At 38.8% G+C, this 19,532-nt stretch overlaps 1 protein-coding gene across 3 annotated transcripts in view; it reads left to right on the top strand.

The window, feature by feature from the left end:
* Positions 1-19,532, top strand: part of KCNT2 (potassium sodium-activated channel subfamily T member 2) — a 385,345-nt gene that overhangs the window by 326,088 nt on the left and 39,725 nt on the right. For all 3 annotated transcript variants that reach the window (XM_062211536.1, XM_062211538.1, XM_062211537.1), the window contains 2 exons: positions 9,351-9,462; positions 18,746-18,847. In XM_062211536.1, the coding sequence (XP_062067520.1) occupies positions 9,351-9,462; positions 18,746-18,847 (214 nt within the window). The remainder of the gene's footprint in view (positions 1-9,350; positions 9,463-18,745; positions 18,848-19,532) is intronic.

Here is a 19,532-nt window from a genome sequence, read left to right as displayed (position 1 = left end):
CTGACAGGAAATTAGCACAAAACTCAAAAAGGAAATATATTAAAAAATAAAAACAGCAAGAATATAACAGATTGAGTTTGCCTATAAGTATAACAGGAAAGGTTTATTAATCATATAGTGATATCAGATTTGGAAGACTCTCAAAGTTAAAAAAGCCTAAAAACAATGACTCTAGTACAATGTAAAAACAGGTAGTTTGTTGTTTATTTATGTTGCATAATAATAAAAGACACTGCTGATGGTAGTCTTATATTTGGAAAACTCTGAAAATTAAGTCAATTTAAGGTGGATTTTTTTTTTAGAAAAACTATAGTTCCTAATCTTTTGAAATTTCAGGACTTACTAACATGTGACAACTCCTTTTACTCAGTGCAAGGATGGAAACCCTTGAATCCTGGTATCCTTCCATAATTTTTAGTGCCAGTGTTTCCAACTATATCTTGTTATGATGAGAACAGATTCTTACTTAACTCATACAAAAGATCACCTTGCTACAAAAAATGAAAAATCTTAATAAAGGTTTTTGAATTTTAGAGGAACTAAGTAAAGGAGAAAAAGTAAGTGGTATTTTACCACTAAAACCATAGAAATAACAGAAAAAAATTTCCTTAATCTTGAGATGATTGAAATGCAGGACCAGCAATAATTTAAATAAAGGACATAGAAATCCAAGAATTATTGTATCATAAAACTTCTTATTACTCTCCATTAATCGTTTTATGGATTTTTCGTTTGTTTTTGTTTTTGTTTTTTTCCTCTTCAGAGTTCTGGAAATTTTTTCTAGTGCATTGATCTTAAAGCAATCAGAAACCTGCAATCTGACTGCAAGTATTTTCAAAAGGGAACAGAATTGTAAGCGACAAAAGGTTTATAATAGCCATGGATAAAATTATAAAACTTAGCAGTTGAGAAAGAAAGCCAGTTATATTTGTTGCACACCTCATTTTAGAAATCACTTGAAGGATTTTACAAAACCTGGATCCCTTTTGTGCCTCTGTGTCTGGGAAGGGCAGCCTCAAAGATCATTGAGAGGTTTCTGGGTTCATTTTCAAGACAGCAATCTTAACTCTGTTAAGGATCAGCTTTCCTGAGCAGTCAGAACTTGTCAGATTTATCGATGGGGCTCCCATATTCAAAATAAAACCTTTGTGGTGATTCCATGGAAGCCAGCAACCAAGAACTTAATCAACTGGGAGCTATAGGCCTCTTCAATCCTGTTTCTTTAGGGAGTATTGGAAAGAAATCAGGGACCTTCAAGTGAATTCTTAAGGGACCCATGGACAACAGTTGTCCTGGAGTGGGGGTGCTCTGTACTTCCGGAGGGTCCTGTTAGAGGATGGGGGACTGTACCTTAATACAACCTGGAGTGGAAAGAGCCACTGGTGCCAATAAATGGCAGACAATTTCAGGCAGCTGAAGGTTAGTGTGCAGTGTTGTCCTAATGTGCCTTCTACCTAAAGGGGTGGAGGACTTGTCAGGAAAAGAAAGGTAGGAGTAAAGACAGTTTCTTCTAGGGTTCCTGCTGCAGGAAGGTGAAGTTTCCAGGCTTGGGTTGTCCATCTATGCCAGTAAGAAAGATGGAGGACTGAAAGAAAGATGCAGAGAAAGTAGCAAGGGCAGAGTGTATGGTCCCCATGTCCACTAAGAACTATTTTGTTGCCTAGATCACCCAAGATGACCCCAAGCTCAGCTATGGAGCTGTAAAGTGCAGGAGCAGGCATTGGGTTCCTTGTCATCAAAGTGTAGTGTAGGGGCATTTGCCATTCTCCTGAATTACCTCATGGTTGCTGTCCCTGGTTGCAGAATGACGCTCTCACATGGAGAGAAGGACAGTGCTACTTCCAGTGTCCCTGCTGCTTAAAATCAGGTAGGGTTCAGGAAGCGAGGTTTGGCAGTCCTGACTCATGTGTTTCCCTAGTTGATGGCAGCAGAAGCAAGTATGAGGTGCCCTGGCAGGCACTGGTCCCATAACCATTGTCTGCCCCATGGACCCCTTGGTGGTCAAGGAACTAGTGGTGACAGCTCCTTGTAGATGGACTGTCATTTCTCTCTCATATTTTTTCCCCTTTCAGTCTTGGGTTTTAAAGACCTTGAAGCCTGAATTGGTTAAATGAGGATTTAACCTTGTGTTCCACAGTCTAATTTTTTAAAAAGATGTATTTGTTTATTTATTTGAAAGTCAGAGTTACAGAGAGCAAGTAGTGAGAGAGATCTTCCATCTGCTGGTTCACTCCCCAGGTGGCCACAACCACCAGAGCTGAGCCAGACCAAAGCCAGGAACCAGGAGCTTCTTCTGGGCCTCCCACATGGGTACAGAGGCCCAAAGACTTGGGCCATCTTCTGCTACTTTCCGAGGCCATAAGCAGAGGGCTGGATCAGAAGTGGTGCAGCTGGGACTGAAACCAGTGCCCATATGGGATGCTGTCACTGCAGACTGCGGCTACACCTGCTATGCCACAGCACAGGCCCCTGTGGAGTAATTTTTTAGGTTTCTTTTTTCCCTCTGATTTCTGGGGAGGCCTGATTGATGACATGAAAGGCAAGATGGCAAGGGCTTTCTGATTTTTCAGGATCCATGTTATTGTATTTATGTGTGACCTCATCTGGTCTAGACGGAAGTATGGTGGTTTTGGGATAGCACCTTGAAGTCTTGAACATAAGGGACCTCAGACCTTTTGGAAAGATTTTGACAGAACAGATCGGGTTGAAGGACCGTGTTTTAGTGAGAGTTATGTTCAAGGCCCAGGCCTCCCAGTTTATTTTGCAAAGAAAAGCTAAATGCTTCTTTTTCAGGGTCTGAGGATCCAGCTGATCTAATTCTTTAGGATGCATCCTATGGGTGAATCCTGAGGGTTGGAAGGCAGTGGTCCCATTCCTAAAAGAAAATGGCCCAACTGGGAAGTCAAACAGCCCGACTAAGGCGTGACCAGTACAAACCCTTTCTGTGGTGTCCCACTGGAAAGGAGAGACTCTATTTAAATGGGTGTCCACTTTAATGAGGGTATTCCTCCCACTGGAGAGAACCTGCAATGCCTCTCTGTCTAGCAGAAAGCCCAGTACTTCCCCCTGAAGAGGGAAGGTGTCTGACGTTGGTAGCCAATCAGGTCCAGAAGAAAAGGGCAGAAACTTTTACTCATCGTTAAGTGTCAAATCTTTCAGGCTAGGATTTCTCCAAGGGGAGCGATTGGCTGAAAAAGAGGGAGGAGTTAGGCTTTAGAGCTCTGTGAAGGACAATGGGAAGCTGTTAAGGTGGCACAGAAAGAAGTGTAGTCCTCACTCCTGAAGGCAGTGGATACTGGGTGTCTGCAAACAAGGAACTTTGGATTCCACTGGGACTTGCCCAGGCCAGGAATCATCAGTTGTCCCTGCATGGGTGCATTGTTAATCCAGGACCAGAGATCAAGGAGAAAAGAAGAGCTGAGAGTGACCAGGGCTCAATGGGGAGTGTAGATTTGCCTGGAAGAGCTGCTGCTGCCTACTTGTACTACGTGTTGGAGGTTCTCAGCCATCTGATGAAAGTCTGCATACAGGCTACCAAAATGTCACCAGTTGACATTTGTCACCAACTGAGGTTGGGGCTGTAGGTAATGAAAGAGTTTATCAGATAGAGTGAATAGATTTAGAGTTTGTCCATGCTGCAAAGGAGCAGCAGGCAGGAGAGCCATACTCACTGCAGCAGCATGGGCCATGATCCAAGGCATGCACCTGTAAGGGAGTCTCTTCATGGTTAGGATGAGTTTTCTTGCTGTCCAACAGGTTTTCCCAGTGTGCTGGAAAGCTTCTGCTGCTGTTAGCTAGGGATTTTCTTGCCCTCTGGTGCCCCAGAGCAACCAAATTAGACATCCTGTGACCTTCAGATGCTGGTAGTCTAACAAGAAAGGTATTAAGCAAGTTGTTTGAAAATTATTTATGAAAATTTAAAATATATTCATATTTTGTTGTAGTGTTAATTGTCCATTGTGTTCCAGGCTGGGGTTTTGTTTATCAAACTGGCTACACACTGATATTTTCATAAAACTCCCTGTTATTCAAAATGAACAGTTCCAGCTACCATGACAGATCAATAATTACAGTGTAGCACACTAGTTCAGTAAATAAATGTTTTGATTAAATATCACAAACACTTTCCAATCTTTACGTTCTTATGTTTGCTTGTTTTGCTTTAAAAGGCAGTTAGTTTAAGTGTTCTCTGATAGTCTCTGAACTAAACTATGTGGTGTATTTTTCATCTTTGTATTGGTTAACATAACAGGGCATATAAAATATTTATTTTACATATCTCCACATTTATCCTTCACATCAGAATATAAAGTAATTGTAGAAATATTTTAAATAGAACAAACTGCATTTTTTAATCACTTTACTATGATCCTAGTCACAAGGGAAAAGAGGCTTACAATGTCACTTTATTTCTAAAATGTTCTACATTCAAAAAACATTTAGCCCATACTTAGACTAGAAATAGCTTTACAGTAATAGTATTAAATTAAAATTGAATCTATTAGACAACCAAATTTGCTAACATAAAATATTATAACTGAGTACAAAGAATACTTTAGAGATATCAAGGGCACTGCAATACACTATTTCACTGTATGAACGTTACTTAGCTCCAGGTTTTCACTAGGTGGCAGGCTTAGCTAATGCATTGTTCTCAGTATAAAATAAAAAAAATGGTTTAGCTTCATGTAAATAGAAAGAAATGTAAGCGTATCAGTTAAATTTTGTTGTCCTATCTAATTTCAACTCTAGAAGTTACCCAAGTACAATGACTGAATCACTCAATCATATGTCATTTTCCCTAAGCCCTCAGATGTATCAGATACTACATGTGGGTATATTTCTGCTTGATATATGTTAGAGAAGGATTACAAATAAAAGAATCCAAATAATCACAAAATTATTCAAAGTTCAAATAATAGTATATATAAAAAGTAAATGCTGTTTTTTCAGGGAAATAAAAAGGTTTCAAAACATGAAAAGAATTGTTGCTTGGTAGCTTTTTTAAAATTAATTTATTTACTTGAAAGAGTTACGCAGGGAGAGAAGGAGAGGCAGAGAGAGAGAGAGAGAGAGAGAGAGTCTTCCATCCAATGGTTCACTCCCCAATTGGTTGTAACAGCTGGAGCTGCGCCAATCTAAAGCCAGAAGCAAGGAGCTTCCTCCAGGTCTACCCATGCAGGTGCAGGGGTCCAAACAGTCTGGCCACCTTCTACTGCTTTCCCAGGCCATAGCAGAGAACTGGATTGGAAGTAGAGCAGCTGGGGCTCAAGCCAGTGCCCATATGGGATGCAGGCACTGCAGGCAGCAGTTTTACCCACCACCCACTATACCACAGCTGTTTTCTTTGTAAATTCCTTCTCTTGCCATCTATCTCATCATGGCCCCACATGTATCTCACAAGCTATCCATTCACTAGTCTTTTAAAAGTACTTAATCTAGGAGCTTTCAGTGAATCACAGTGTCATCAGTAGGAAAATAAACAGCCTTATAACTTGTGAATTTTTACTGTTTCTTCTATTAGTTGTTAATGTTTAAGTATAGGAATTTCACTTTCTACATCTTTGTATTTCCTGGAGCTCAGAAATTTATGAAAGACAATACTTAATCAGTTGTTAAATTAGCTATTAAATATTACCCTCAAAACATACAAATACTAGTGAAATTATGTCCTAACAATCAGTATTTAGGAGCTAGTTAGGGAGTAGAGTTTACAAAATGTATTTTTAGAGTAGAGTTGATTTTGACACATGAAACTGAACATGTTGCTAGATACTCTAACAATTTGTAATCTGTTTCTATTGAGTTTTCTTTCCTATGTTCTACCTATTTCTTTAGGGTAGGGTAAGCTGAGGCTTTAGATCCTGAATGGTAGAGTATGAGCCTGGCTCTGCCACCCACTGGAATCTCACCTTGAATATGTTGCTTCATTGCTCTGTACTAGTTTCCACATTGTTAAACTGACAGCCGTAGACAAATCAGAGCAGTGTTTTGAGATTTGAAGAAGTAATGTGTGGCCCTCTTGTTTTCCAGCCTAAGTTGGAAACTATTGTGATCCAAAGAAGTCAGACCAATAGAGATCAAAACATCAGGCAGGAGGTTGTGACTTTGGTGTGTGGTGATTGTGGCTTCTTAACTACCATGGAAAATGGTAGTCAAGGCCCTTGCTCTGTAGGGCTGGGCCTACTTCATGGCCTGGCATGGACAAGTCTGAAGATTCTGCAATATAGCATCAGGAGTGAGCCCCATGACTCCAGGTAGAGAGGAGGGGTACAGATGGAAACACACAATAGGGAGGCTCCTGCCTGATGCAGTGAACTTACGTCGACAGGGCTAGACATTTGGTGCAGCAGATAAGACACAGCTTGAGCCATTCACATTCCATACTGAAGTGCCTGAGTTTCAGTCCTATCTCTGGTTCTGATTCCAGCTCCCTGCTAATGGAGTTCCTGGGAGGCAGCAGGTGATGGCTCAAGTACTTTGGTCCCTGCTGCTCACCTGTAACTCCTGGATTGAGTTCCTGGCTCCTGGCTTCTTCATGATGCAGCCCTGGCTGCTATAGGCTTGTAGAGAATGAACTAGTCGATTGAAGATCTGCCTATTTCTGTCTCTGTCTTTCTATTGCTTTGCTTTTCAAATAAATGAATGCATACAAAAATTAAATACAATGGATACCTCTTAGAATGATCATCTATAAAGTTTAGATATTGTGATTTTTTTTATTGTTCTAAAAAACAAGAAAGGGAAAAGACAAAAAGGAGAACAATAGGTCAGTTAATTTTTCTTTTGAGAAGTACAGAATATAAATGAGATTTATTGTCTAAATGAGGCTATAGGGTTTTGTGTTCATTGATCTATTTTGGTACTATTATTTATTCATCTGTGTTCCTACCATTGGAGATGACTGAATATGGTTTGTAACAAATCATGCTATGATAAATATCTTTAGTGGCATTGTTATTTTTAAATATTTCTTAATAAATACATTTGAAACTCTCATATGGTGTGAAATGTGGCAGTTTGTGGCATTTCCTTGGCTTACCAGATGGAATTTCCTGGCCCCAAAGTCAACTGATTTTTTTTCCATCAGATCACTCCTCTAATTTTTTAAATTTCTGAAAAACAGGAAGATTAATTTATTCGTTCTCATTTGTGACATTTGTGTAAAAAGAACAGAGCTCCCAAAGGAATACAGATAATGCAGCTTCTTCATAAACCCATCTTGTTAAATTGCTGCATCTTCTTCATCAAGATTTTAATCTAAACCTTGTATTCCCACACACAAACAAGAATTCAAACATTTTTTAATAAAACTTTATAATTAAAAGAATATAAAGTGCAGTGGTAGGCACAGAGAAGAAAATTCAACCTTTGTGATGTCACAATTTAGTAGCACTGAGGCATGGATAAAACCTACCAGAATATATGGCAAAAAAGTCATGCAGTAGACACTATAAATCAAATTTCTTAAGAAACCCAATTGGAGAGAATGATTCTGACTTTAAAATATTTTTAAATTTTCATCTCAAGGTCGTAGAAATATTGAAAACAGTAATCAATTGTACAAAAGTTTACTTTTTAAAAAATTTTAACTATCAGCATTATAATTTGTTTACATCAGGAAATTTAATAATAGTTCTCAAAATGGAGATGAAGTTTTATAACCCTGGTTACGTTTCTTCTTTTATAAAGAGTGAATTTCATAAAACACCTGGTACCATATCTTTAAAGGAGGCTGGCATATTAGGCTGCTTAGGTAGCCAAGAGGGCATACAGATTTCCGAGAATTCTGCCGGAGTCACCTGGCTTGCTCTCCCCCAAGGAGAGAGCCCTGCTGGCAAATCATCAGTGAGTACTAAGGTGTCAGACGTGAGGAAGGGCAAAAGCCCTCTTGTAGCGCCAGGATTCAGGGGCAGCACTCCCATCTATAAAACACGCATTCCTATGCTTGTGTAAGGTGCCAGGGAGACACCAGCACATGGAGGGAACAGCACCCTGTCGACAGGAACCTGCAGAACTTGAGGAAAACAGTAGCTGATTTGTTATTGAACCACAGAAAGACTGTTTCTCTCTTGCCTGTTTTCAGTCATTTGTAGTCCCTGAAGTCAAGGGGTTGGTTCATTCAATGGTAGGAATTTGAAGTGGCCATAACTGAAGGACAAACTGCATGAGAGACAAAGCTGAGTATTATAGGAATCCCAATAGATTTGAACCAGGTAAGGGTCAGATAGGCAACTGCAAAAATCAGATCAGCAACTGCAAAAGTAAAAGGGCATTAACTGTGCTATGATCCTCCTTTTCCTCCAAGGGAAAACCTTGTGTGTGTGTGGGGGGGGGGGGCTGTATACACATACATATGTGCACACATGTGTACATATTGTGTACTGCTGTGGGGGGAAAGCAAGTGTGAAAATTTCTCAGAACACCATGCAAAATACTGCCCATGCTTTGACTTGGGCCCCAATTGATTACAGTGAGATTTTATTTAAATTGAGATTTTTTTCTCCTTAGAATTGCATTGTAGCAAGTTTTGACATTTAGAAAATTGTAGGCCGGTGCCGTGATTCAATAGGCTAATCCTCCGCCTTGTGGTGCCGGCACACCGGGTTCTAGTCCCGGTCGGGGTGCCGGATTCTTTCCTGGTTGCCCCTCTTCCAGGCCAGCTCTCTGCTGTGGCCCGGGAGTGCAATGGAGGATGGCATGGCCCAAGTTCTTGGGCCCTGCACCCGCATGGGAGACCAGGAGAAGCACCTGGCTCCTGGCTTCGGATTAGCGCGATGCGCTGGCCGCAGCGGCCATTGGAGGGTGAACCAACGGCAAAGGAAGACCTTTCTCTCTGTCTCTCTCTCTCACTGTCCACTCTGCCTGTTAAAAAAAAAAAAGAAAGAAAAAGAAAAGAAAATTGTATATTATGGGAACATGGAGACAGGACTTCAATTTCACTTAATGGATGAGAAGCTCATCATGTGAATTTTTTGCTGATTAGCATGTTCCTGTTATAAATTTCTGTTTTAATTTCATCCACACAGTAATCTTATAACTACTTAAATAAGCTTGATGAGATTTTCTTCTGTACTTTTCCATAACTGCAGAGCAGAAATGTCTAATAAAAGCCAAATTAGGGAATTTATTTTTCTTATTGTGCTAAAATGTTGGTTAAAATATTCTTTGGAAAATAGTGTTCCATTTTTCTTGCATTGTACAGAACATTTTATGTGGCACTGCCTGCTGTTGTAATTGGGTACAGTTTTATGCCTAAGGCTAGGAATCACTCACTCATAAATATGTTGTTATAAAAAAGACCATATTGGATTGTTAGTGTAATGCCAATGTTTTTTTCTGAAATGTAGGTTGTTTTCCAGTCTCAGTATTATCACAGAACTCACTCACCCTGCCAACATGAGATTCATGCAATTCAGAGCCAAAGACTGTTACTCTCTTGCTCTTTCAAAACTGGAAAAGGTAAGACCTCAGATGTTAATAAGTTGAATTTAACCATTTTGGTTCAAAAGATAACTCAGATAGATAGATAGATAGATAGATAGATAGATAGATAAATAAAATATCGTAAGATTAACACATTTTTTTGAATTCTTATTTGGGTATTAAAATCATAATTCATAGTTTAAGAAAATGTGAATTAATAGATTTTAACCACTTATATTACAAGTGAATATGAAGGAGACTTTTTTATGATCATCATTAATCATAAATTGAAAATATGATCTTTGAGAGAATTAAATGCAACAGAATGTTATGCTTATTGATAGTGTCAGTAATGTTACAAGTGACTAGCTGTGTTGTGAAGTCTTTGCTGTTTTCCAGACTCCTGAAGGTCTTAGGAAAGTTACAGGCACTGTTGAAAGCTGCTTCCAAAGGTCAACAGCACACCCTGAGACAAAGCCAAGTTTACCCCTTACCTAAGTCACAGTGACTGCCCCTCCAGAGAGTTGTGGCAACACTTCAGGGAGGGCTAAACAAGCATGACATTTGTTGAGAATTGGAAATATGATTTAATGGAGGTTTTCCAAAGTGAGTACTTGGTTCAGGATTGGGAGGAGATCAGGATAATGCTACTGGAGACAGTGGAATTACAAAGTTGTGCTATGTAGACAGAAAGGCATGGTTTCCATGTGCAGAATCCAGGCTGAATGGAAGGGCATGAGGGCACAGTTTTTGCCTTAGTTTTCACCTGCTGTCAATACACTGGGGGAGCTGAATGTAATAGAAAAAGATAAAACTTGAATGTAATAGGAAAAGAAAAAAGGATATACATGTAAATATGTGTTAAATCTCTGCTGTCTTCATCGTTGGTATGAGGTAAAGAAAATGATACCTTCCTTTTCTTGACGAGTTCTTTTTTTGTTGAACCATTTTGATTCTGTCATTCCAGATACTGTCCTAATTCCCAGAGGACATCTGGTTGAGGAAGGTGGCTTCCACACTCTCCTTTGTTGATTTCCATCTTTAAAGCTGGTTGCATACACTACATTAGTTGAGGCTCACCATACTGCTTTATGGCATAGAAAAATCACTGTAACAATTTGCTTCCAGATATGGAAGCTGTCTTGGAGGTTAGTTAAACAACCTTTTCAAGATAGTACAACTGTCAAACCAGTGCAATAAAGGAAACTTAAGGCCATTAATGTCCTGACAGAACTCTTCCATTAGGCATCACCTCTTGCATGACACAGAAAGGTGGCAAGCAGGGCTCAAAAATGACTCCTCATCTACAAGCAAACCAGTCATTAGGAGTCCCACTGGGATGGGTGCTGGCATGAGACAGTGCAGCATCCCCTGTGACAACTGAAGCAGACTCATCTAGTGATAAAGAAGCTGGGATCTGGAGTCAGACTTCTCGAAATCTCTGACTCCTGAGGAACGAACCCTGTAAAAATTATGATACATTTATAGTCCTGGGATTCTTACCCAGGAAATAATGGTAGGATGTGAATTATAAGGTCATTGTAAAGATCACACCAAATATTCAATGCAGAACACTTAGCACAAAATTTGACATATAATTAGGACTCAAAAAAAGTTACTAAAACCATAACTATAAACTATATTTGTTGACATTGTTACTAATCAGTATCCTATTTTGTGTATTCAGTGTTATACCAGATCAGTTGATACACCAAGGTCACAATTGTGGGAGGCACTTTTAGTATTTGTGAGTGAGTGTGTCTGTATGATTTTGTGTTTATTACATGAGGAAAAAATGAAGAAAAAACAAAGCTTTAATCTTTGTTGGAGAATCAATTAAAAATAAAATCATCAGCCAATTTGGAAATTCTCTCTACACATGTAGAAAAGAGTTTCATTTGAATAAGCGTTGAGCCACATTGCCTTGTACATCTCAGGTAGCTGATTAAAAAGAATGCAGAATCAATTACATACATGTTAATAAACAATTCCATACATGTTACATGGATATCATTTACATAACCACCCAAATGAAAAATAAAACTTTCCACGTCTTTGCAACCTGGATTGAGGCACCTAGGCTAAACTACTAAGAGACAGAAACATAATCGTCCTCCCTCATGTTCACATTTCTGAAAAACAGCTCTATAGGCCCCCGAGGAGATATTCCTGGAGCAAAACTGGCTGAAGTTTTAAGAGATTTGCACTCATGCCAAGCAGGATCTTAAATAATACACCACATACCTGCCCCAACCTCTGTTTTCTGTGGCTTCTCTTGCTCAACCTTCTTCTGAAGCTGTTACTGTTCATGACTTTTGCAGATTTCCTAGGCTGCTGCTTGCTTGGCATGTTTGAGAAAGTCTGATGATTTTTCAAGTTAGAATGTATTACTCTCAAAATCTTGAAAAACTTCTTGTAAATTGTTTCCCTTCAGGTTCATGACATGTAATCCAAGTTTCAGCATGTGCGTCATTTTTAAGTTTAGTATTTCTTTGCCTCCTTAACCTATGCATTTCTCTCTCATCTTTTTGAAAGATGCCCTCAGGTTATTAAGACAATAGGTTTGATTTGGACTGCATTGTTTAAGGCCTTTTTTTTTTTTCACCTTTATCTCTCTCTTTTTTTTAACATCAAGAAGCCAACCCATTTTAAATCTGGAGGTTCTTAGTCTTTGCAGAAAATACCATAACACACACACAGCAACAAGAAAGGAGTGCAGATGTTTATGGCCCAGGACTGGGAGTGGCACTAACACCTTCATTCATATGCCATTGCTTGGAACCCAATCTCAGACTCAGAAAGGTGGGAAACAGTCCATTTCTGTGCCTAAGAAACAGTGGGCATTGGATTATTATGGACAATCAGTATGTCCTGGGAACTGAGTTCAATCACATGGCTGATGACTTAATTAATCATACTTATTATATAATGAGACCTCTATAAAAATTGTGGAGAATGAGGCTCAGAGGGCTTTCTGGCAAGTGTACTTATTGAAGCGTAGAAACTCCTGTGCCCAGAGGACCCTTCTCAGCTTGCCTTCATCATTCGCTGTTCATTTGTATCCTTCCCAATAAAATACTCATCATTAACTGAGGTGCTTTCATGAGTTCTCTGAATTAGTTTAGTGAATCACGAGGGAGCGTTGGGAAGTTCCAGATTTGTAACTGGCTGGCAAAGTGGACAATTGACCTGGAAATGCCTCTTGGAAACCATGAATATATCCTTTCCATACACAATATGGAAAATACATATTATGAAAAAAACCTATTCGTAGCTTTTACATTTTTTGCACCTAAATAAATTAGTTTTTAATTTCGTTTTCCTTGAACTTTTTCAAATGTGTGTGTGTGTGTATGTGTGTGTGATTATGAAAAAAAAAAATATGGGCTGGAGTTGTGCTGTTACTGGTAAAATTGCCTGCCACCTATGACACCAGCATCCCATATCACACTGGTTCGAGTCCCAGCTGCTCCACTTTGGATCCAGTTCCCTGCTAATAGCCTGGTAAAAGCAGCAGAAGATGGCCTAAGTTCTTGGGTCTCTGGCTCCTGGCTTTGGCCTGGCCCAACCACAGCTGTTGTGGCCATTTGAGGAGTGAACCAGTGGATGGAAGATCTCGAAATCTCTCTCTTGCTCGCTCTCTCTCTCTCTCTCTCTCCTCCCCTCACCCTTTCTCTCCCTCTCTTTAACTCTTCTTTTCAAATAAATAAATAAATCTTTGTAAAAATTGAAAAAAGAATAATTATTGGTCTCCCTAAAAGCAGTCAACAGTTAACCACTGTATCATAATTTATTTTCATATCCTGCAAATTTATAAAATTAAAAATATAATTTTACTACATTAAATTTTCAGTTATGTGAGTCATTAGTTTTCTATATTTGATATTTTAATTAGATTTCTTTTAGCAATTTGATATATCTATGTTCACAGCACACATGGGCTTCCCTGCTGAGTGGTGCCTTACTTGGGGAGCTGTTTGCATGAAAGCCCATGTGAATGCACTTCCAGGACTGTGTACCACACTCTAAGTGGCCCACTATGAAGAATTTGGACCTGTTATTAGAAATTATACTACTATAGGCCGGCGCCACAGCTCAATAGGCTAATCCTCCGCCTGCAGCGCCAGCACACCGGGTTCTAGTCCCGGTCGGGGTGCCAGATTCTGTCCCAGTTGCCCCTCTTCCAGGCCAGCTCTCTGCTATGGCCCGGGAGTGCAGAGGAGGATGGCCCAAGTCCTTGGGCCCTGCACCCCATGGGAGACCAGGAGAAGCACCTGGCTCCTGGCTTCGGATCAGCGAGATGCACCGGCCGCAGCGGCCATTGGAGGGTGAACCAATGGCAAAAAGGAAGACCTTTCTCTCTGTCTCTCTCTCTCACTATCCACTCTGCCTGTCAAAAAAAATAATAAATAAATAATCTGAGGATACCTTCCATGAGGTTATCAGATATGCATAGGTTAAGGAGGCAAGAAATTTATGCATCCTTTTTCTATCTAATACTTAAATATTATCTTTAAATTCATAGGCTTCCTTTTAATATCTTGAAAGATATTTATGCTTAATGATTAAAAGGCAAACTTTTTTGGTGTCACTCACACTCTAATTTCTACATTTATATTCTAGGTAAAAAGAATTAAATATCTCCTTGATTCTTGTGTCAATATTATTTTCTAAATCTTTCTGTTCTTGAGGTTCCTTAAAGGGGGATTGCCAACCACTTCTGCATACGTTCTTGGAGGTTCCACTTTCTTTTAGGTGTTTTAGAAAAGTCATTATTAGAAAAACAGAAAATCAACAGTAAAACTTGAGTTAAATGCAGAATTCTAATAGATGAAAATATGCTTTTATAAAGGAATTTTAATGTATTATTGTAAAAGAAACAATATTATAAAAATTTTGTGTATCTTGTAAAACACAATAGTTAAGTACTAAAAAAAAAACAACTTTGCATAGCATGAACGTTATACTCCTATTTATCTTCATACTCCATTAAATAACCAAAGTGAGAAGAGTGATGTATTGAGTGGACTCCAAAGTGTTCTTTCTTCTATATGCGGGTTTTAAGCTTTAAGTGATATAATAATTTTTTCAATGTAGGTAGCTAAAATAAATAGAACACGTTTATTTTTGTGTTCAGTAACATTTCATTGATCATCTATGTGCCAGATACCATGTTGAATATTGGAAATATGGTCTCTGCTGTCCTACAACTCATGGTTTAACCAAGATAGACAATTAATAAATTTGAAAAATAAGCAATGGATTGTAGATTTCAAAAGGGCTATGGCAATAGCAGTAAGTTATCTTCAAGAATAACTGAGGAAGTCTACTTTAAATCAGATGATAAAGAAAGGCCTCTTTGGCAGGATGGGTGAAGAATTTGAACTACAGTGACAATATTAGACCATCCAAGAGAAGGCCTGGGAAGTAGCATTACAGGAAGAGAAAAAGCAACATAAGCCTCCAAAGTGATACATAATTTAACACATTCAAATAATCATCATCATAGAATTAGTATTGGGTGTTAACTGCAGACAGTACATTTAGATGTTTTGTGTTTTTATTGTAGTCCAATGGGATGTAGACAGCAATATGAATCCATTCCACAGGTGATAAAACTGAGGGACAGGCAGCTTAAATAACTTACACAAGGTCACACAACTAGTAAGTAGCAGTGCTTGAAGTGGCCCTTTACTGTATTCCAGAGCCACTAACCATTGTTTGGTGTACTGCCTGCTGGACTGATGTAACAAGAGAGCGTTTCCACTGACAAACTCAAGTCCAGATGTTAACCTCTGGTGTGTGAATGCCAGCAGATTGTAAAAGAAGACATGTTAAGTACTGGTTGATTTTTTATTCATGTTGGAGAGCCACACACTGGATTTAGAAAATGTCTCTTCTCAGAAAATCATTGAGCAAGGATAATCTGAGAGCAAGAAGCCACTCCACATCAGGGACTGGCACCCTGGTCCGCTGTGCTTGGTATAAATGCAAGCTTCATTGCCAGGACACAAGAGACAGGCCCTGTTCAGAGTGAAATTTTGTTGAACAGAAGTACTGCTTCTGTGTTTCCAGGCATGTCCAGGAAAGTCTGATTAAAAGGTAAACTGAACGAAGAATGCTGAGCAGAAGTGACATTATGAGAATTGCTAGTAAAGTTAATTGGCTAAATTCTGTAGGTTGACTTGGAGTGACAAAAGACTTGAAGTTAGGATATTAATAGTAGAGTTGAGCCTCACCAGGCATTTTAGCCATAGGCTGTAGAAGAGAGAGTGATCGAAAGATGATTAAATGGATTATAGATGGAATTTGGAAATTAAATGGATAGAATGCTGAAGAGGATTAAGAGATCCTCCTGGTTGACTAGTTCATTTTTCACCCTGATTTACTGGTCTGTAGGTGATTCGGCATGTAGGGAATTCATTTTAGTAAAATAGAACACTCGGTTTACAGAGCAGGATTCAGGTTGATGCGCACAGTTACAATTTGAAAAAGATGTGAAAGCTAACATATGGATTTACAAGCCCCAGATGAAGTATTAGATGGTTACATGCTGAAAAAGTGGAGGAAAAGCTGAGGTTGGAGTAACTTCTAATTACTAAATCCTGGCTTTCTCCAGGCTTCATCCCACCTGATGTTCAAACAGTGACCAGTGTCATGTCTCACCATGTCTCTCTCCATGTGTTGAAATCTGCTGTGTCCTCAGCTCCTCTGGATCTCTGTCTGTGCCCACTGTTGTCCCCCTACGCCCACACCACCCCCATCCCTTCTCTACCTCACCATGCATGTCTGATTGCATCGGAGAGCTCTCCTATACCTCTCTACTGTCACCTTCAAATCACCATTGTTTGCTCAGTCCAGTTATGAACAAGTTTCTGTCCTGTTTAGTTCTATTGCAGCTAAAGCTGACATTAAAGAAAAGGCAAAAAACTGGTAAAAAAAAAAAAAGAGAGAGAGAGATATACAGATTACAAATGCATTAAAATATACTCAGTCCTGTGTCCCGTGCTCCCTATCCCTGTTAGGTAGATGAATAAAACAATGAAAAAGGAAAATGATCATTGGCCTAAGAGGTCCCAGACCAATCACAGCCTGGAAAAGAAGACTGGATCAGCCATATGCAGTCCCCAAAGTCTTGCTTTTTCAAGCTAGGTCTGCCTGATGGCAAATCTCAGACTTCAAATTTTGAAGATCCTAGTACTTTATTCTGGCTACTTGCTTTAATTTAGGCTTAAGATACCATAACTTTGCCCTCTCCTCTAGATGCTGGTCACACCTTAAGAACTAGATTTGCTTCCAAAGTCACAAGAAAACCTACTTGTCTCACAATAAGAGCAGCTAATTCCGGTGCATCTCCTAGCCACCTTCATGGGCTGTTCAAATTAAGCATTCTTAATATTAAGGTAGATATGTTAGAGAATTTACAATGAAGTAGTAGGCATAGATGAAAATGGGATGCCACCTGTTTACTTTTCAGCTTGTTTTCTCCATGAATCTCAAGTGAGGACAGTCTTAGATTCTCCAGTCTTCTCAACTAGGCACACACTGTGGATTTGTTGGGTTGGAAATTACTCATACTGTTCCTAGGCCTGGCTGCTGTTGAGCTCCAGAGGCATCTGTTTGTGCAAGGGAGGTCCAGTGATCAAGCCACTCAGATAATTATCAACACAAGCAATAGCAGTAGCCCTGATTCATCTGTCCCACTCACTCCTTAGCTAGTTCTACCTCCCACCTCTTCTTTACCTGGGACTATGGGAGGCATCCCTTCCTTTGAGAGCCCTAAATTTGCTGCATGAAAAACACGGTTTACTTTTGTTGCCTAAAGAAGTGGAGGTTGATTTCTTACTTGCTTAGCTGTATCTGTTTTTCCTAGTAAAGGAAAGTTGGTACCAAAAGAAGCTGGCATTTTTGAGGTTAACACTTGGGAAATGCCAGTTTAACTTGCATTCTTAAGAAACTGCTTCTGAACTCAACAACAAATCTGACACTTGCTCTCATGCCTTCAGTTTTTAAAGGAAGATAACAAAAGAGTTTCCTAGAAAGAAACTATCATACATTCTCTCTCTCTTACACACACAGTCACATGTAAACACATTTTTTTGGTGTGTACTTTATAGAAATTTAGCTGCAAACTGGTGTGACTGGCACAACTTAAATGAGGCAGATGGAGAAATGAAATTAAGATGACAGAAAGATAGAGACTACTGTCCATAGTAGACTGTATCAGTCTGTTGGGCACCACAACAAATAGCATAGATTGAGTGGCTTATAAATGAAAGATGTTTGTTTCTCACATTCCAGAGGCAGAGGAGTCTGGGATCAACGTATTGGAAGATTCAGGGTCTGGTCAGGGTCCATATTCTTGATTTATAAATGGTTGTCTTAGTCTGTTTTTTGCTTTTAGCACAGAATACCATTGAATGGGTAATTTAACTGTAAGAAATATATATATATACACACACACACACAGTTCTGGAAGCTGCAAAGTGCAATATCAACATGCCAGCCCGTGGTGAGGGCCTGGCTGTGTCACATGGCGACAGAGTAAGGGCACATGCATGAGAGATTTTGTAACAAAGCTACTCCCTTAAAAACTAATCTTTCCCATCATAATGGCATCAATCCATTTAGGAGGGCAGAGTACCCATAACCTAATAATCACCTCTTCAGGGAGCTGCTTGCCAATACCCTCACAATGGCAATGAAACATGAGTTTGAGTTTTGGGGTGGACATTAACCATAGTGATGCACAGGGTGGAAGGGACAGGAAGTCCTTACTTTTTTGTAAGGTCACTAATCTCACCCCTAAGGACTCCACCTCCAAAGATCTTCACCTGGAAGGTTAGGAATTTTAAGGAGGTAGCGGTGGGTGGGGCACAAACATTTAGATTGTAACAGGTTCCTACATGACATTTTTTTCTTTTGTTCTCAGAATATTTAAAAACAAATCTTCTTTTAAGTGTTATGACACTTACTCTAGTTAGGATTTTCTTTTTCATTTGATTAGATAGTTCTTATGCTTGTTTATTTATTTTATGCCACCTCTTATATGAAGAATAAACACACATCTAATATTTGAAATGATCGACCCTTAACTACTTGGTGTTTCAATTGATTAAGAAAACTTGGTCTTGAGAATTAAAGGAATATTTAAAAATACAATTGTAAGTGAAGTAAGTACACAATTAGCTAATAACCATAAGAACCATGTAATGAGAATTTATTTTTTTTACTTATGTCAAGAAAATTTATCTTTTATGCAAAGTTGCATAGAAGATAGACTACTCAAAATTTTTTTCTATCTCAAATTTCTGAACAGAAAGAACGGGAGAGAGGGTCTAATTTGGCTTTTATGTTTCGACTACCTTTTGCTGCTGGAAGGGTATTTAGCATCAGTATGTTGGACACACTTCTGTATCAGGTATGCAGTATTTTTTTGCTATAAAATGCTTATTTTTATATTTCACTTAGATTTTATTTAAATGAATGATACACCTAATGTTTCTCTTGGATCTGCTAACTTAACAGGGCTCTGGAAGTCATTCAATTCCATTTCATGTATTCAGTGGCATTTGGGCCCCATAAAACATTTTGTGAGAAAAATATTGTTTAAAAATAATCTATGGGAAAATTTTTTTAGAAATCCCTTGGTTTCAGTATCATGCAATATTTATTTTGCTTTTTGCGTATTATTCTGAGCATATTATTGGGTTAAGATAAAGATAGGAAAATTCCTAAGTTAAAAAAAGACAGGAGGTATCACAAGGCACATTTCAGGTTTGAATAATATATCACATTGATTTCAGTAAGCTGAAAAGTCAGGGACATTTTAAGCATCTTCTAATTAGTGCCTACTATAAAAAATATGGAAGATATTTTACAACTCAGAATCATTTAATTTGTTCCTGAATGCCAAGTTAACTTTGCCATTTTTTTTTTTTTGGTAGCTAAGCAGTTCATGGGATATTATTTCATACAAATATAATCACTTTTGTCCCTGGCAGAAACTGAAAAAATTTAATATTTCATAGTCCCTGATTCAAGCAATCAGAAAAATCTCTGAATATTTCCATTAAAACCAAAACACATTCATTCGTAGGACTTTC

The sequence above is a fragment of the Lepus europaeus genome, chromosome 14 (assembly GCF_033115175.1).
Source record: "Lepus europaeus isolate LE1 chromosome 14, mLepTim1.pri, whole genome shotgun sequence".
Lineage (NCBI taxonomy): Eukaryota > Metazoa > Chordata > Mammalia > Lagomorpha > Leporidae > Lepus > Lepus europaeus.
Note: the sequence above shows the minus strand (reverse complement) of the source record. Positions and strands in the feature narration are given on the sequence as shown.